Source organism: Salmo trutta, chromosome 3 (genome assembly GCF_901001165.1).
Source record: "Salmo trutta chromosome 3, fSalTru1.1, whole genome shotgun sequence".
Taxonomy (NCBI): domain Eukaryota; kingdom Metazoa; phylum Chordata; class Actinopteri; order Salmoniformes; family Salmonidae; genus Salmo; species Salmo trutta.
Window position 1 is genome coordinate 3,005,536 of NC_042959.1, and position 18,927 is coordinate 3,024,462.

General features: G+C 43.4%; 2 protein-coding genes across 8 annotated transcripts in view; one reads left to right on the forward strand and one right to left on the reverse strand.

Annotated features, from left to right (window-relative positions):
- Nucleotides 1-1,999: 1,999 nt before the first annotated feature.
- Nucleotides 2,000-7,208, forward strand: faf2 (Fas associated factor family member 2). Its single transcript, XM_029720324.1, has 11 exons — nucleotides 2,000-2,100; nucleotides 2,868-2,936; nucleotides 3,278-3,412; nucleotides 3,677-3,753; nucleotides 4,021-4,159; nucleotides 4,455-4,540; nucleotides 4,928-5,019; nucleotides 5,328-5,505; nucleotides 5,763-5,934; nucleotides 6,077-6,220; nucleotides 6,420-7,208. The coding sequence occupies exons 1-11, from the start codon at nucleotides 2,038-2,040 to the stop codon at nucleotides 6,600-6,602; spliced, it is 1,338 nt and encodes a 445-aa protein (XP_029576184.1). The 5' UTR covers nucleotides 2,000-2,037; the 3' UTR covers nucleotides 6,603-7,208.
- A 6,310-nt stretch (nucleotides 7,209-13,518) lies between these two features.
- LOC115166458 (RING finger protein 44) overlaps nucleotides 13,519-18,927 on the reverse strand; it is a 42,399-nt gene continuing 36,990 nt past the window's right edge. For all 7 annotated transcript variants that reach the window (XM_029720375.1, XM_029720385.1, XM_029720371.1 and 4 more), the window contains one exon: nucleotides 13,519-14,971. In XM_029720375.1, the coding sequence (XP_029576235.1) occupies nucleotides 14,909-14,971 (63 nt within the window). In that variant the 3' untranslated portion in view covers nucleotides 13,519-14,908. The remainder of the gene's footprint in view (nucleotides 14,972-18,927) is intronic.

The following is an 18,927-nucleotide window of genomic DNA, read 5'->3' on the forward strand; positions in this document are numbered from 1 at the left end:
GCAAGGAGGTGGACAGGGCCAAGCATGAGCTAGCGAGATCCTATTGGGCGTTCTAGCATTTCTCTGCATATTTCTGTTAGGGGACGTCTAGTACGAAGCGCTTTTGTGCAATAACTCAATTCGCTCTTGCAATCCTACTAAACAACGCTATTTATTTATTTTTTACTTTGGGTAAAGGGTAAAGTCTACAAAACGTAGTCCACTCTGTTTGTTACAGATTGTAGTTTTGGAAACAGAAAAATCTATTGAGATCAAACGTTTCATTGAGTAGAAAATGTGCATAATGACGGTTAAAATACATCTCGTTACATTTTCTCCCACTGTAAGTCACTGAGCTTCCTCTCGTCACCATATTTGGTAGTGAGAGGAAACGCCAACCGGATGCTTAACATTTATACATCCGGTGAAATGTCTGACTCATTGTTCTATCTGTGTTTTTACTGACTCGGATCTTTTCCACTCGTTTAGTCAAAATAACGATTTTTTTTCCGACTCATTTCATTCGAGTCAGTAAGAGCCAATTTATGCTTGATCCGAAAATGTGGTCGGAGGCACTGGATTGTGTGACACAATTGAGGCCAAATTGAGCTCTGTTCGGCCTTGCCTCTAACATGTTGTAATAATGCAGAGGGGCTCTGTATAGCTCCGCATTGACATTATTGGTTTGGCAGTAGATCAGGGCTGTGGAAGAATTATGAATGCTCTGACTTCTGCAGAGGCCATATCACCATAAATGCTGCACAGCCAATGCAGATAACAGATTTGTCATGCAGTGCTTTTCATGCGTAGCGCACTCAGGACCCCCTAACAGTGAACGATGAACTGAAAACTCGAAAGAGTTAGTATTCTCCGAGCCTCTCGTTCACATCATTCACCATTTTTATTTTATTTAACTAGGCAAGTCAGTTAAGAACAAATTCTTATTTTCAATGACGGACCTACCCTGGCTAAACCCTAACGACACTGGGCCAATTGTTCACTCCATATGGCACTCCCAATCACGGCCGGTTTGTGATACAGCCTGGAATCGAACCAGGGTCTGTAATGACGTCTCTAGCATGACGCCGTCATTGTAAATAAGAATTTGTTTTTAACTGACATGCCTAGTTTAAATAAAGGTTACACAAATTGAGTTTGTTTATACTGGACCTCCCGCCCCTACCTAACCTCAACCAATCACGTCAATGATGAGCTACACAGAGCTCTCCACATTATTGCAAAATGTGAGACGCGGCATAGAGCTCAATTTGGCCTCTTCATGCCTCTGGAGCCTCTGCCATTGCGCCACACCCTCCATATGAAGCTTCCGACCACATTTTCGGATCAAACATTACATTTAAATTTTTACATTTTAGTCATTTAGCAGACGCTCTTATCCAGAGCGACTTACAGTAGTGAATGCATACATTTCATACATTTTTTCCCCCGTACTGGTCCCCCGTGGGAATCGAACCCACAACCCTGCCGTTGCAAACACCATGCTCTACCAACTGAGCGTAAACATAAATTGGCTTTTAGTTCTCGAGTTTGATGAGCATTGGCTGTGTATGTTTTGTTTCTACAAATCTGTTTCCGTAACATTCAATAATTAATAAATTGCAAGTCATTCTTGCAACCATGATCAATTATCAGTTCTAAAGATGTATTTTTTTTCTTCTCTTATTTACTATGCTCCTTATCAATTTTCCGCGCATATGACAGACAAGTACAGCGTGTATCCATATCCATCCTGCTGTAGGAATCATTACGGGTCACGGGGGGCCAGTACGAAAAAAAAGAAATTACAAAAAATGCATGAAATTAAATGTATGAAATGTATGCATTCACTACTGTAAGTCGCTCTGGATAAGAGCGTCTGCTAAAATGACTAAAATGTAAATGGGTCACACACACACACCAGCGGGTCAAACGAACAACTAAAACGAATGATTCACTCAGGAAAACGATTCACGACTCCCGATTCAGTAAAAAAAAAAAAAGAGTCGTTCAAAACAAACGAATCGTTGGCGAACTGCACATCACTGTTGGCGAGGTAAGATGGCGGCGCCAGAGGAGCAGGAGTTATCTCAGGCGCAGACCGAAAAACTCCTTCAATTTCAGGTAGTCAGCCTTTCTTCAGGTTTCAAGTCATTTTTTAAATGTTTATATATATATATATATAACTTAATATTAATGTATGTTTAGATATATGAAGGAAATTGTTTAAAATAAAGCACGCTATGGGTGTAAAAACGCTTCTTTTTTTTTGACAATATAATTTTGATACCCCCCTAGCGCCACCGCTAACGTTAGCTAACTTGCTACCGTTAACCTTATATCTAATCTAGCAAAACACCCAATTATTTTTCTATCCTAAATATTGTCTTGAGGTGCTAGTTCGTTCCCGACAATTTCCCCCAAAAGAAACGCATCAACAAACTTAAATCAGTGCAAGGTGAATAAGAAAGAACATGTTTTTAACTTGGTTATCTCCAACACTTGGTTTACTTACGCCAACTAACTAGCTAAGCTAACGACAGTTGGCTAGCTGGCTAGCTATCTAGCTAGCTATCAGTTTGCTTGGTCAGCCAAGCTAACGTTACTTAGCTTTTTTTTTTTTTTTAGCTAGAAGATGGTTTGAGAGTGAACATGAGACACAACTGTTGTGACACATGACAAGCAATGACTGGTTAATTCCTAGTAAGGCCCCCCTCTCTGTCTCATCCAGACCCAAGATGTGGAAATGGCCTGTAGGAAGTAACGTATTGGAATACATTTGTTGAACCTAACAACTTCACAGCCTCACTGATCAATTGGTGATTTGTCCAATCTCGTGTACAAACACCAGTGCTAGATCTGAGAATTCAGATTTTTGCATTTGATTTCAGGACTTGACAGGTTTGGAGTCTATGGACCAATGTCGTCGTACATTAGAACAACACAATTGGAACATCGAGGTAAGAACTGTCGCCCCCCAAAAATACATGAATGGCACTTTTTTTTGATGTGGGCCTTGAAGACTACAAAAGACACAGGTTATAATGCACCCAGTGAATCCAATAGGTTTATCAGAGGTTGCACTGTTATAAATGAACAACGTGCAGTTATCTATCTATATTTACATTTAAGTCATTTAGCAGACGCTCTTATCCAGAGCGACTTACAAATTATATATATCTCGTGACAAATGTTGCCTTCGAAATTCTGCATGAGCTCTGCGACACGGTTCAGTCTTCTTGTGATGTCCAGTGTGAGATCAAATGAATAATGTCGTGTGTGTGTGTGTGTGTGTTCCCAGGCTGCAGTGCAGGACAGACTGAACGAGCAGGAAGGAGTACCCAGTGTGTTTAACCCTCCGCCTTCCAGACCGTTACAGGTCAACACGGCAGACCACAGAGTGTATAGCTATATCGTCTCCAGACCACAACCCAGAGTACGTACACAGAATTCTGTCTCTCATGTTGTTCTTCTCTTTGCTCTTTATATGTCACTGGTAAACTGCAGTAAATTGTTCTCGCATCTCAACTTTTTAAGGTAGACTCTGCAATATGACGTTAGCATACACAGTGGGGCAACCTCCTGCTTACAGAATCAACTCCATAACTGAAATCATCCAGCTGACAGCTGTGGTATTCTCATTGAATCTTTCCACTGTTCTGACCATGTTGCATTTGGTCTTTTTCTTTCTTTTTTTCAGGGATTAATAGGATGGAGTTACTACATGATAATGCTACCTTTCAGATTGACATATTACACACTTCTGGACATATTCAGGTAATACAAAGAAACTGTATTTGGCCATCAGTTCCCCTGATAAACAGCCTTCCCTGTGGCTCAGTTGGTAGAGCATGGTGTTTGCAACGCCAGGGTTGTGGGTTCGATTCCCACGGGGGGCCCTGCACAAAAAAAAAAAAATGTATGAAATGTATGCATTCACTACTGTAAGTTGCTCTGGATAAGAGCGTCTGATAAATGACTCAAATAAACATGAGCTGCCTGACGTTTCTGTATAAAGGTGAGTGATTGGTTTTTCCTGCCCAGGTTTGCCCTGCGGTGGGTCAGGCCAGACCCTCGTGGACGCGTCACAGACCCTGTGGGTGACGTTGTCTCCTTCATCCATAGTTTTGAAGAGAAGTACGGTCGATCGCATCCAGTGTTTTACCAGGGAACATATAGCCAGGTATGTTACTCAGGTTCCCCAGTTCAATCTCAATGTGAGGTACCTGACCATCCACAACAAGTATATTAGAACTCAGAACAACATTCCCCCTCCCCCCCCAAAAAAGTTGGCACAACCTACGTTTTATTTTATTGAACAACCGACTAAATAGTTTTAAGAAAGCGGATGTTCCAGAATCCATATAGGTTCTACATGGATTGAATCGATGTGTAACTTGATCGATAGCTGGTAGTGTTATTCAGTGAGCTGTGTGTTTTTTGTCTCTCCCCCCCCCCCCCCCCCCCCCCCCCCGTAGGCATTGAATGATGCCAAACGTGAGCTTCGCTACTTGTTAGTTTACCTCCATGGAGACGACCACCAGGATACAGACCAGTTCTGTCGGTAGGTCCAATAACAAGCGATCACTTTACATGAGGTCAACATATATACACAGGCAACAAAATGCACAATGATACTATAATGCAATACCCAAACTCTGGAAGGCCAGGCACCGCTGAGTACTATTCTGCCTTTTTCCAGGGAGACCTGGCAAGAGTCATTCATTGGTTATCTAGTTATAATTCAGGTTCTGTTGATAATTGGTTTGAATATGTATTCAGTTGATTGGACGGAGGCATACCTTGCGTGTTTCCTTATTTGTGGCATGCTTGGGTATTATTCATATACCCTCCACTCTTCATTATTAGTACAAATTATTAGATATTTTCCTTAAAGTGTACTCTGTACATCTTTTATATTAATGATGCTTCTGTTTCCATCTTCCTCCAGCTCCACGTTATGTACAGAAGAGGTTCTGACCTTCCTCAACACCAGGATGCTGTTCTGGGCCTGTTCCACCAGCAGGCCTGAGGGATACAGAGGTATACATCGTCTACTCTTGCATGTGTCTTCACTACCTAGATCTCCTAGAGCTGGAGATACATTCTACCAAGAGGAACTGGCTTCATCCTTCACTTGTTGCTGTAAATGAGGACAGGTTCTCAGTCAGTTTGATATGGTTAAATAGGGTTAAAGATAAAAGTCAATCATTTGTGCTGGTACTGTGGATGATTCACATCAGTGTCCTCTTAAGATATGAGGTGGAATCTCTTTATCACTTTATTTCAGTGTTTTTAAATCTGTGTTTGGTGTGTTTTCTGTTTTTTTCCCCTGTGTGTCTGTACCTCAGTGTCCCAGGCGTTGCGTGAGAACACTTACCCGTTCCTGGCCATGATCATGTTGAAGGACCGTAAGATGACGGTGGTGGGACGTCTGGAGGGGCTCATCCAATCAGAGGACCTCCTCAACCAGCTCACCTTCATCATGGAGGCCAACCAGACCTACCTGATGTCTGAACGCTTGGAACGGTAAGGGACTGACATTAACTGACTGCAGACCTGGGTTTCCCAATACTTTACAATGTATTCCAGTAGTCTCTGTGCCTGTGCAAGCCCAACCCATCTGGCACGCCAGACAAACTCAAACAAAAGTATGGGAATTGTTTTAATGTATTTGAAACCCAGATATGATTATTTTACTATTATAAAAAACACAAATGTGGAGATTGTCTGGTCCTGGAGATGAATGTAGGTTAATTGAACGTGTGTGTGTGTGTGTGTGCCAGGGAGGAGAGGAACCAGACGCAGGTGTTGCGGGCGCAGCAGGACGAGGCCTACCTGGAGTCGCTGAGAGCCGACCAGGAGAAGGACCGGAGGAAGAAGGAGGAGCAGGAGAAGGTCCAGGCGGAGGAGGAGAAGATCCGGCAGACCGTCCTGGCCGAGGAGAGGAGGAGGAGGGTGAGAACGAGGAGTCTTTTTTTTTTTATATACTCTGTCCTCTCTCGCTCTGCCTAAATTAAAACCGTTCCTTATCTTGGTCCTATGTTTTTTTTTTTTTATAATTAGTTGTTGCCATTGTTAACAAATTCTGTGTTTTTAGACGTTGGAGGAAGAGAAGGAGCTTAAGTCAGAATGTCTTCCCCCCGAACCTCCAGCAGACGACCCTGACAGCGTCAAAATCGTTTTCAAACTGCCCAACGACACCAGAGTAGAGAGGCGGTTCCTCTTCCAGCAGTCTCTGACGGTACGAACACAGCGCTCTGCTCTCGTCTGGCTTGGTGTTTACCAGTGGGGGCTTGGCTCCCAATTCTACACAGCAAACTCCTAGTCACTTTCACATGTGTAGTGTCATTTTAACTGCCCTAGTATATACCAATGGAACGTATGGTCTTGACAACAAAAAAAGCACACATCTCACCCATCTCGCCCTCTTGTGTTTCCAGGTAATATACGACTTCCTGTTCTCATTGAAGGAGACCCCGGAGAAATTCCAGATAGTTACCAACTTCCCCCGCCGGGTTCTGCCCTGCCTTCCCACGGAGGAGCAGCCCAACCCTCCCAGCCTGAAAGAGGCCGGACTCAGCCGTTCCGAGGTCCTCTTTGTTCAGGACCTCACAGAAGATTGACACCTAGCTAACCTTCTCCTCAACCTCCAACATGAGGAAAATAACTGTTCTGTCTTATTTGTTGTTTCTTCACCCATTTTTATTTTTCCAAAATGGCCGTTGTGCACAACAAGGGATCACTGTCTGAAATAACGAAACAAAAAAACTCTAACACAAAATAATTTAGCCCTGCTCCATCCCCCGGCCGCCCCGCCCAACATGATACCTCCTCCTCTCTCCTCCAGTTAAATTTGGCTATGTTTATACGGAGAGCAATGTGAACTATCTTCCCTGTACATACATTAGATATTTAAAGAACAAGGCTGAAAAAGCACTACCTTTTTTTTTTTCTTTTTTTTTAATATTCAATCAAAGTTGACTAATGTAATTGTCTTGAAACGACCAAACAAGCGAGGGTTGAGTTTCCGTACTGCCTGCAGTTTAGAACGATTACCCAGTTCAACAAGAAGAGGCCACAGCTTTGACATGTGGCTTTACCTATCTATAGTATAACAGTCTGTCTGTGGTGATTCATAGATGCCTATTTCTCCTGTAACATCGGAATGGGCTGGTCATGTTTAAGATGTCATTTTCCAACAACTATAAATTAAACATTTTTAAAATGTTGTGGTGGTTTTGATTTTGATAATGTTACTGGCTGTCAGTGGTCTGTTCCCGTCCCCAGCTTTCTTGGTCTAATAAATCTCAGCCTTCCTACCAGCCCACAGAAACTCTGCTAACCTTGAAGCCATGTCAGTTTTAATATTTTTGTAGGTACGATATATATATATATACTTTTGTGTGTGTGTGTGTATATATATCACACACACAAAAGTATATATGTGTGTGTGTGTATATGTGTATATATATATATTACACACACACACAAAAGTATATGTACACCCCTTCAAATTGGATTTGCTGACGGGTGTATGAAATCAAGCACACCGCCGTGCAATCTCCATTGGCAGTAGAATGGCTTTCCTGAAGAGCTCAATGACTTTCAATGTGGCACCGTAATAGGATGCCACCTTTCCAACAAGTCAGTTTGTATAATTTCTGCCCTGCTAGAGCTGCTCCCCGGTCAACTGTAAGTGCTGTTATTGTGAAGTGGAAACAATGGCTTAGCCATGAAGTGGTAGGACACACAAGCTTACAGAATGGGATTGCCAAGTGCTGTAGTGCGTAAACATTGTCTGTCCTCGGTTGCAACACTCACCGAGTTCCAAACTGCCTCTGGAAGCAACGTTAGCACAATAATTGTTAGTGGGGACGTTCGTGAAATGGGTTTCCAAGGCCGAGCAGCCGCACACACAAGCTTAAGATCACAATGCCAAGCATCGGCTGTATTTATTTTCCCTTTTGTACTTTAAGGGAAATTCTAGATAATTCTGTTCTTCCAACTTTGTGGCTACATTGTGGGGAAGGCCCTTTCCTGTTTCAGCATGACAATGCCCCCGTGCACAAAGCGAGGTACATACAGAAATAGTTTGTTGAGATCAGTGTGGACGAACTCCTGTATACTTCTGGGCCTTCTTTGGATACTGTGTTAACTAACCTCCAGACGAGCTTCAATGCCATACAACTCTCCTTCCGTGGCCTATAACTGCTCTTAAATGCAAGTAAAACTAAATGCATGCTATTCAACCGATTGATGCCCGCACCTGCCCGCCCGTCCAGCATCACTATTCTGGACGGTTCTGACTTAGAATATGTGGACAACTACAAACACCTAGGTGTCTGGTTAGACTGTAAACTCTCCTTCCAGACTCATATTAAACATCTCCAATCCAAAATTAAATCTAGAATCGGCTTCCTATTTCGCAACAAAGCCTCCTTCACTCATCCTGCCAAACATACCCTCGTAAAACTGACTATCCTACCAATCCATGACTTTGGCGATGTCATTAACAAATAGCCTCCAACACTCTACTCAATAAATTGGATGCAGTCTATCACAGTGCCATCCGTTTTGTCACCAAAGCCCCATATACTACCCACCACTGCGATCTGTATGCTCTCGTTGGCTGGCCCTCGCTACATATTCATCGCCAAACCCACTGGCTACAGGTCATCTATAAGTCTATGCTAGGTAAAGCTCCGCCTTATCTCAGCTCACTGGTCACTATAGCAACACCCACCCGTAGCACGCGCTCCAGCAGGTATATCTCACTTGTCATCCCCAAAGCCAACACCTTCTTTGGCCACCTTTCCTTCCAGTTCTCTGCTACCAATGACTGGAACTAATTGCAATAATCGCTGAAGCTGGAGTCTTATATCTCCCTCTCTAACTTTAAGCATCAGCTGTCAGAACAGCTTACCAATCACTGTACCTGTACACAGCCAATCTGTAAATAGCCCATCCAACTACCTCATCCCCATATTGTTATTTACCCTCTTGCTCTTTTGCACCCCAGTATCTCTACTTGCACATCATCATCTGCACATATATCATTCCAGTGTTAATACTAAATTGTAATTATTTTCACCTCTAGGGCCTATTTATTGCCTACCTCCCTACTCTTCTACATTTGCACACACTGTACATAGATTTGTCTATTTTTCTTTTCTATTGTATTATTGACTGTACGCTTGTTTATTCCACGTGTAGCTCTGTGTTGTTGTTTGTGTCGCACTGCTTTGCTTTATCTTGGCCAGGTCACAGTTGTAAATGAGAACTTGTTCTCAACTGGCCTAACTGGTTAAATAAAGGTGAAAAAAAAAACAGTTTTAAAGAACTTGACTGGCCTGCACAGAGCCCTGACCTCAACCCCATCTAACACCTTCGGGAATGAAGACTTTGGAATACCGACTGTGAGCCAGGCCTAATCGGCCAACATCAGTGGCCGACCTCACTAATGCTCTTGTGGCTGAATGGAAGCAAGTCCCCCGCAGCAATGTTCCAACATCTAGTGGAAAGCCTTCCCAGAAGAGTGGAGGCTGTTATAGCAGCAATGTTCCAACATCTAGTGGAAAGCCTTCCCAGAAGAGTGGAGGCTGTTATAGCAGGAAAGGGAGGGGGACCAACGCCATATTAACGCGTAATAATTTTGAAATTAGATGTTCGAAAAGCAGGTGTCCACATACTTTTGGTAATATAGTGTCTGTAGGAAACAAACGTATTACACTAACCTCTTAGTAAATGTCTCATAGAACAATAGTTGGCTGTGAAGAACGTTTATTTTTAACTTTTGCCATCCTATGTTCATCCTGATCTCACAAGATCACATTCCTTTTCTTGGCACAGTATGAGAGCCTAGTGCTCTGGTCAAAAGTAGTGCACTATATAGGGAATAGGGTTCCATAGTGCTCTGGTCAAAAGTAGTGCACTATATAGGGAATAGGGTTCCATAGTGCTCTGGTCAAAAGTAGTGCACTATATAGGGAATAGGGTTCCATAGGGCTCTGGTCAAAAGTAGTGCACTATATAGGGAATAGGGTGCCATAGGGCTCCGGTCAAAAGTAGTGCACTATATAGGGAATAGGGTGCCATAGGGCTCTGGTCAAAAGTAGTGCACTATATAGGGAATAGGGTGCCATAGGGCTCTGGTCAAAAGTAGTGCACTATATAGGGAATAGGGTTCCATAGTGCTCTGGTCAAAAGTAGTGCACTATATAGGGAATAGGGTTCCATAGGGCTCTGGTCAAAAGTAGTGCACTATATAGGGAATAGGGTTCCATAGGGCTCTGGTCTAAAGTAGTGCACTATATAGGGAATAGGGTTCCATACTAGCATTCATGAAAACTTTCTGTGAACTCTAATGGTGATTTACAGTGAAAACAGGCAAAGGGACGGTTGTAATATTGGTATACATCATACATTTATTAGTGAACAACACTCTCAAATCAGCCACGATAAAAATAAAAAATAAATGATTGCACGACTCGGTAAAGCAGAACTAGCAACTTTCAGTTTAAAAAAGTACAAATCTGAAAAATGTCAATCAGTACAGCTGTATATATAATACACTATAACTAGTTAAATGCTACAAACAATATGATTCCAATGGAATGAAAACATAGCATTAAGAACCATTTTCCTAATATATATATATATAATATATTAGATATTATTATTATTTTTTTTAAATCCAAACATGGCAAAATTGAGGTAACTGTAAATGTGCAAGTACCAAAGCAAACATCTGGTTTCTAACACCGAACATGCCCCTGGCCCTGGCCTGTTGTTGGGTGGAGCCCCCTAGAAGCTGGAGGGAGCAGTAGAAGCAGTAAACAGACCACCATTCCCACCACAGCAACAGATCATTGGAAAACAGTGGAAATCTACGGCGTAACCACGAAATCAAATCCTAAATAAAATGATTTTAGCTGCTTATTATTGGAACACCATTTTCTTATTCTATTTGTTTTCCTTTGCACCACACAAGCTGTGAGATTATTCATTAAATTGGATCACAGAAAGACTACAAGATTCTATTTTCATTTGTCCTTTATGTTTTGATTTTAAAATGACTTCAGCCTTTACAATATGGTCATTAAAACCTGCCAAATAGATGTTTCAATAAGTAAATAAAAGCTAATCTAGATGTCAAATCTACATTGAGAATAAAGTAGGAGGTTATTAGTTTGACTAAAATGTTTTTTTTTTTTTTTTTAAATGTCCTTTAACTGTGTTGAATGTAACTGACCATTTTAAGGCTATTAGCATAGCAACAATCTCGAAGGATCCATCAAATCAGATCCCCATGTCAAACAGCATCATACCTAAAGCAGATCAGAATGGTTTTTTAACTATGGCTTTCAGTTAACTAGGTTCTAGACATGTTTATTATCTGAGGCAATAACAACATAGCAGACATATTATAACCAAACTTTAACTTTAAAATCCTGGATTTCTCACCAGTTCCAAGTCCAGGCAACTTTTATTTTAATAAAGCGCAAAATAAAATCTTGTAGTGATTCAGTTCTGTTACAAACGTGTGCAGTACAATGCATGGCAGTTATCAGCTGAGCATTAACGAAACTCCACCATCTGAAGAACGGAACCCGAAGCCAACTAGAGCTAGATAAAAACCAGTTGGGACTTGGGACCTGGTAGGACATGCATATTGTGCACCGTTAAATAGTCCACCGTCCCCCATGTCTAGATATCTTTCACTGAAAATACACACTTGGTTTTATTTTTATTTTTTAAATCATGCAAACACCTTTAGAGTTGTTTCGGAACTGTTTTTTAGGTAGGATAGTGTGCATCAATGGCACGTTTTTAAAATTGGATCATAACCGTTATGTAACTATACATGTCTGTGCGTGATGTGGTTGTTCAAGAAGACAAACTAAACGTATGATTACATGATGCAATATCCACTACTCTGGCAAAAAAATAAATTATAATTCAACAATTATTATTATTATTATTATTATTACTTGTATTTGAATAGATTACATTAAAAATATGCATGGGCTGAGGAAAACAACCAAGAAAAATTCAAATCCACCACCAAACCTTTCATGGTCTCTGTCCCATTAAAACAGACCGTTTTCCTTTATTCTTATATACTGAGAAGCCCTGAGGGATTTTTTTTCTTCTTTTTAATATGCCAGTGAACAGATATGTACACAGATTAACTCTCAAAGCTGTGTGTTTTTACTTTAAACTCATCCAGATGGCTTTTTTTCTCTCTTCTTCTTCTTCTTTAAAAGGTGGTAACACACACACACACACGTCACAAAGAGACACATTCGCTATAGAAAAACATGGCAAGGTCCCTTTACACAAGAAAGCAAAATGTCCATCCTAAAAGTTACATCTGCCTACCAGTGCTTATTGGTGTAGTTGGGAATAGAAAGGAGTCCCCCTACTCACACAACACTTACAAAAAACACCCGAAGTAACATTTTATAGATTTTTCTTTTTTTTTTTTACTCCAACAACATTCCTTTTTGGAAATCTGAACAAAGATGAGGACGGTCCCAAATGGAACCCTATTACTATATATATATATATATATAGTGCACTAGTCTCTATGGGCCCTGGTCAAAAGTAGTGCACTACCCTATGGGTCCTGGTCAAAAGTAGTGCACTACATAGGGTACCATTTGGGACACAAATCCTATAGATGTCCAACAGTATCACTCTACCAAACACCACTCCTCCCTTCGCGCTCCATCTTTGTCTCCAACCCCTTCCTGTTCTGATCCTCACTGTGAAAAGTACAGTCAGCTCAGCTGGGACCAGAGCGTCTGTCTTGTCAGGTCACTAGAGATGTTTACAACAGGGAGTTAAAAACATTCTTTTGTCTTCAAAACAAGACGATTATCGAGAAGCTTTTTCACACTGAAGCTATGCAGCGTACAACATGAATCTTTTACAACACCCATTAGTTAGCACGGCCTAACAACAAGACCTGACCAAGTTAAGTTGCCTTTTGGAATAGAACACATACCATTTAACCACACGCTTCCATGTTAGTGCTCTGACCTTGTCCTTTTAACACGTTGTCTCTAAGATAGCTAAAGCCAATAAATAATACCATTTAAAAACTATACTCTTAAAAACAAGTGGAAATGACAAAGGGATTTTTTTTTCTTTTTAAAGATTAGTAAGTAATAATAGGTTTGTGCTTATCAAGGTCTTGAGAAGGCATATCTGAAATCTTGAAAGAGTATATATATATATATTTTATATATATATGTAATATTGAATATTTGGCTCACAAACAAAGAGATAAAAGCCTGATTCTTCCAAAAACAGGAAGAAAAATGTCCACGTTAAACCCATCACTCATTGCACATACTGCTTTATGTATCAAGCTCCAAAGCAGCAGTCAGTCAGTGTGGGTGTTGCTGGGGTAGTGAAGGCCCCCTTCTGTCCCCCTCATCGATGCAGAGGTGCAGCAGAACCCCCCCACCCACCCACCTCTCTCTCTGGGTGAGCCAGCATTCCTTGTTTTTGTTTGCTTGTTTTTTGTATATATTTTTTTTTCATTTAAAATGTTGTGGCGATACTTGGTTAAAATATTGCTAGTTTAAATCAACAGTCTATGCAAATCCTTCAGTGCTGCCCAGAATCTAGCAGACTCTCTCTCTCTCACACACACAGGTTTTCCCAGAGGGCCAAGGTTGGCGAGGAGGATGGATGTGGTCATTGTGCAGAAAGAGAGGCAGTGCTTTTTTTTCCCTCTCCTCTCCTCTTCCTCTCTCTGGGGGCCAATCTGAGGATCCTTCCTTTTCACCAGAACAACAAAGTAAACTCCACAGCATAATCTCCCCTCTTCCTCCACCCATCCATCCATCCCTCAGTCCAGTCAGTTGTGTATCACAGTGTGGAACAACAGGGCGTGGAGGAGCGGATATATCCCCAACAGGTCGTGGTGGACCATCATTCTCAGTGCCAGATGTGTCCATAACCTCAGGCTAATTTTAACCACAGCAAGTCACACTTTCACAATAGCATTAGCAGATTGAAAAAAGAACACAAACAAAAAAAGGGAACAAACTATTGAAATCATCAATACATTATTGCAAAACATACATTATTGACAGGACACTTTGCCCATCAGTCACCTACACAAACATGCATCTATGACGGTCAGTCAGCCAGGCTTCTCCTCCAAGCTAGTGGAATGGTCTCCTACAGTTTTAACCGTGTTCCTATTATTGGCTTGCTGATTGGACAACGTGCGACGCCCCTCTCTCCGCTCCACCAGGTCCTTAAACCCCCCCCCCCCCATCTCCCATGCAGGAAACTCCAACTCACCTCTGTCACAAAGAACTAACCAAAACCACAAGATAAAAAACTAAAAAAAAACTTTAAAAAAACTTGTAAACGTAAAAGCCCTACGACGATAACAACATATGGTAGGTCACATCTTTGGAATCTGCAACACTGGGGCAGAGGAGCAGATCGAGGAGGTGGATGAATGGCTATCCCAGGCAGACTGACAGGCAGACTGACAGGCAGACTGACAGGCAGACTGACAGGCAGACTGACTGACAGGACAACTCTGTGGCTATGTGTTGGTGGCAGGCAGTAAGCCTTTTCATCAGATGCAGCAGTAGAAGCACAGCAGAGGTACGACCGAGGGAAGGGCTTCAAACATACAATCTTAGATTGCTTATTGTTGTTGAGGTGGGGCAGGAGTAGTTGTGGCGGGGGGGGGGGGGGGGGGGGGGGGGGGGGGGGCAGGACACAGGCAGGGTAGGTGGCAGGAGTAGTGGTGGAGGGGACGCAGGCAGGGTAGGTAGGTGGCAGGCGTCCCCAGGCAGGCTGAGGCCGAGGCAGGCGCTAAGACAGACAGACAGACTCTGTGGGTTTAGTTTTGTGCTGCTTTCCAATCAAAGATCCCCAAAGCCTGGGGTATCACTCACTCCACCTCGCGGTGCACCTCTGACGCGTTCGCCCGGCAGATTGGACAAGTGCGATTGGTCTAGAAGGAAGACAAAAAAAAGGGAGGTGTTAACCTGTCCATCGCACTTGGACTCTGGTCAACAGTAGTGCACTATATAGGGAATAGGGTGCCAGCCTGGTCAACAGTAGTGTACTATATAGGGAATAGGGTGCCTGGTCAACAGTAGTGTATTATATAAGGAATAGGGTGCCAGCCTGGTCAACGGTAGTGCACTATATAGGGAATAGGGTGCCAGCCTGGTCAACAGTAGTATACTATATAGGGAATAGGGTGCCAGCCTGGTCAACAGTAGTGCACTATATAGGGAATAGGGTGCCAGCCTGGTCAACAGTAGTGTACTATATAGGGAATAGGGTGCCAGCCTGGTCAACAGTAGTGTACTATATAGGGAATAGGGTGCCAGCCTGGTCAACAGTAGTGCACTATATAGGGAATAGGGTGCCAGCCTGGTCAACAGTAGTGCACTATATAGGGAATAGGGTGCCAGCCTGGTCAAAAGTAGTGCACTATATAGGGAATAGGGTGCCAGCCTGGTCAACAGTAGTGTACTATATAGGGAATAGGGTGCCAGCCTGGTCAACAGTAGTGCACTATATAGGGAATAGGGTGCCAGCCTGGTCAACAGTAGTGTACTATATAGGGAATAGGGTGCCAGCCTGGTCAACAGTAGTGCACTATATAGGGAATAGGGTGCCAGCCTGGTCAACAGTAGTGCACTATATAGGGGATAGGGTGCCAGCCTGGTCAACAGTAGTGTACTATATAGGGGATAGGGTGCCTGGTCAACAGTAGTGCACTATATAGGGAATAGGGTGCCAGCCTGGTCAACAGTAGTGTACTATATAGGGAATAGGGTGCCAGCCTGGTCAACAGTAGTGCACTATATAGGGGATAGGGTGCCAGCCTGGTCAACAGTAGTGTACTATATAGGGGATAGGGTGCCTGGTCAACAGTAGTGCACTATATAGGGAATAGGGTGCCAGCCTGGTCAACAGTAGTGTACTATATAGGGAATAGGGTGCCAGCCTGGTCAACGGTAGTGCACTATATAGGGAATAGGGTGCCAGCCTGGTCAACAGTAGTGTACTATACAGGGAATAGGGTGCCAGCCTGGTCAACAGTAGTGTACTATATAGGGGATAGGGTGCCTGGTCAACAGTAGTGCACTATATAGGGAATAGGGTGCCAGCCTGGTCAACGGTAGTGTACTATATAGGGAATAGGGTGCCAGCCTGGTCAACGGTAGTGCACTATATAGGGAATAGGGTGCCAGCCTGGTCAACAGTAGTGTACTATATAGGGAATAGGGTGCCAGCCTGGTCAACGGTAGTGCACTATATAGGGAATAGGGTGCCAGCCTGGACAACAGTAGTGTACTATATGGGGAATAGGGTGCCAGCCTGGTCAACAGTAGTGTACTATATAGGGGATAGGGTGCCAGCCTGGTCAACGGTAGTGCACTATATAGGGAATAGGGTGCCAGCCTGGTCAACAGTAGTGTACTATATAGGGAATATGGTGCCAGCCTGGTCAACAGTAGTGTACTATATAGGGAATAGGGTGCCAGCCTGGTCAACAGTAGTGTACTATATAGGGAATAGGGTGCCAGCCTGGTCAACAGTAGTGTACTATATAGGGAATAGGGTGCCAGCCTGGTCAACAGTAGTGTACTATATAGGGAATAGGGTGCCAGCCTGGTCAACAGTAGTGTACTATATAGGAAATAGGGTGCCAGCCTGGTCAACAGTAGTGTACTATATAGGGGATAGGGTGCCAGCCTGGTCAACAGTAGTGTACTATATAGGGAATAGGGTGCCTGGTCAACAGTAGTGTACTATATAAGGAATAGGGTGCCAGCCTGGTCAACGGTAGTGCACTATATAGGGAATAGGGTGCCAGCCTGGTCAACAGTAGTGTACTATATAGGGAATATGGTGCCAGCCTGGTCAACAGTAGTGTACTATATAGGGAATAGGGTGCCAGCCTGGTCAACAGTAGTGTACTATATAGGGAATAGGGTGCCAGCCTGGTCAACAGTAGTGTACTATATAGGGGATAGGGTGCCTGGTCAACAGTAGTGCACTATATAGGGAATAGGGTGCCAGCCTGGTCAAAAGTAGTGTACTATATAGGGAATAGGGTGCCAGCCTGGTCAACGGTAGTGCACTATATAGGGAATAGGGTGCCAGCCTGGTCAACAGTAGTGTACTATATAGGGAATAGGGTGCCAGCCTGGTCAACAGTAGTGTACTATATAGGGAATAGGGTGCCAGCCTGGTCAACGGTAGTGCACTATATAGGGAATAGGGTGCCAGCCTGGTCAACAGTAGTGTACTATATAGGGAATATGGTGCCAGCCTGGTCAACAGTAGTGTACTATATAGGGAATAGGGTGCCAGCCTGGTCAACAGTAGTGTACTATATAGGGAATAGGGTGCCAGCCTGGTCAACAGTAGTGTACTATATAGGGAATAGGGTGCCAGCCTGGTCAACAGTAGTGTACTATATAGGGAATAGGGTGCCAGCCTGGTCAACAGTAGTGTACTATATAGGAAATAGGGTGCCAGCCTGGTCAACAGTAGTGTACTATATAAGGGATAGGGTGCCAGCCTGGTCAACAGTAGTGTACTATATAGGGAATAGGGTGCCTGGTCAACAGTAGTGTACTATATAAGGAATAGGGTGCCAGCCTGGTCAACAGTAGTGTACTATATAGGGAATAGGGTGCCAGCCTGGTCAAAAGTAGTGTACTATATAGGGAATAGGGTGCCAGCCTGGTCAACAGTAGTGTACTATATAGGGAATAGGGTGCCAGCCTGGTCAACAGTAGTATACAATATAGGGAATAGGGTGCCAGCCTGGTCAACAGTAGTGCACTATATAGGGAATAGGGTGCCTGGTCAACAGTAGTGCACTATATAGGGAATAGGGTGCCAGCCTGGTCAACAGTAGTGCACTATATAGGGAATAGGGTGCCTGGTCAACAGTAGTGCACTATATAGGGAATAGGGTGCCAGCCTGGTCAACAGTAGTGCACTATATAGGGAATAGGGTGCCAGCCTGGTCAACAGTAGTGCACTATATAGGGAATAGGGTGCCTGGTCAACAGAAGTGCACTATATAGGGAATAGGGTGCCAGCCTGGTCAACAGTAGTGTACTATATAGGGAATAGGGTGCCAGCCTGGTCAACAGTAGTGCACTATATAGGGAATAGGGTGCCAGCCTGGTCAACAGTAGTGCACTATATAGGGAATAGGGTGCCAGCCTGGTCAACAGTAGTGTACTATATAGGGAATAGGGTGCCAGCCTGGTCAACAGTAGTGTACTATATAGGGAATAGGGTGCCAGCCTGGTCAACAGTAGTGCACTATATAGGGAATAGGGTGCCAGCCTGGTCAACAGTAGTGCACTATATAGGGAATAGGGTGCCAGCCTGGTCAAAAGTAGTGCACTATATAGGGAATAGGGTGCCAGCCTGGTCAACAGTAGTGTACTATATAGGGAATAGGGTGCCAGCCTGGTCAACAGTAGTGCACTATATAGGGAATAGGGTGCCAGCCTGGTCAACAGTAGTGTACTATATAGGGAATAGGGTGCCAGCCTGGTCAACAGTAGTGCACTATATAGGGAATAGGGTGCCAGCCTGGTCAACAGTAGTGCACTATATAGGGGATAGGGTGCCAGCCTGGTCAACAGTAGTGTACTATATAGGGGATAGGGTGCCTGGTCAACAGTAGTGCACTATATAGGGAATAGGGTGCCAGCCTGGTCAACAGTAGTGTACTATATAGGGAATTGGGTGCCAGCCTGGTCAACGGTAGTGCACTATATAGGGAATAGGGTGCCAGCCTGGTCAACAGTAGTGTACTATATAGGGAATAGGGTGCCAGCCTGGTCAACAGTAGTGCACTATATAGGGGATAGGGTGCCAGCCTGGTCAACAGTAGTGTACTATATAGGGGATAGGGTGCCT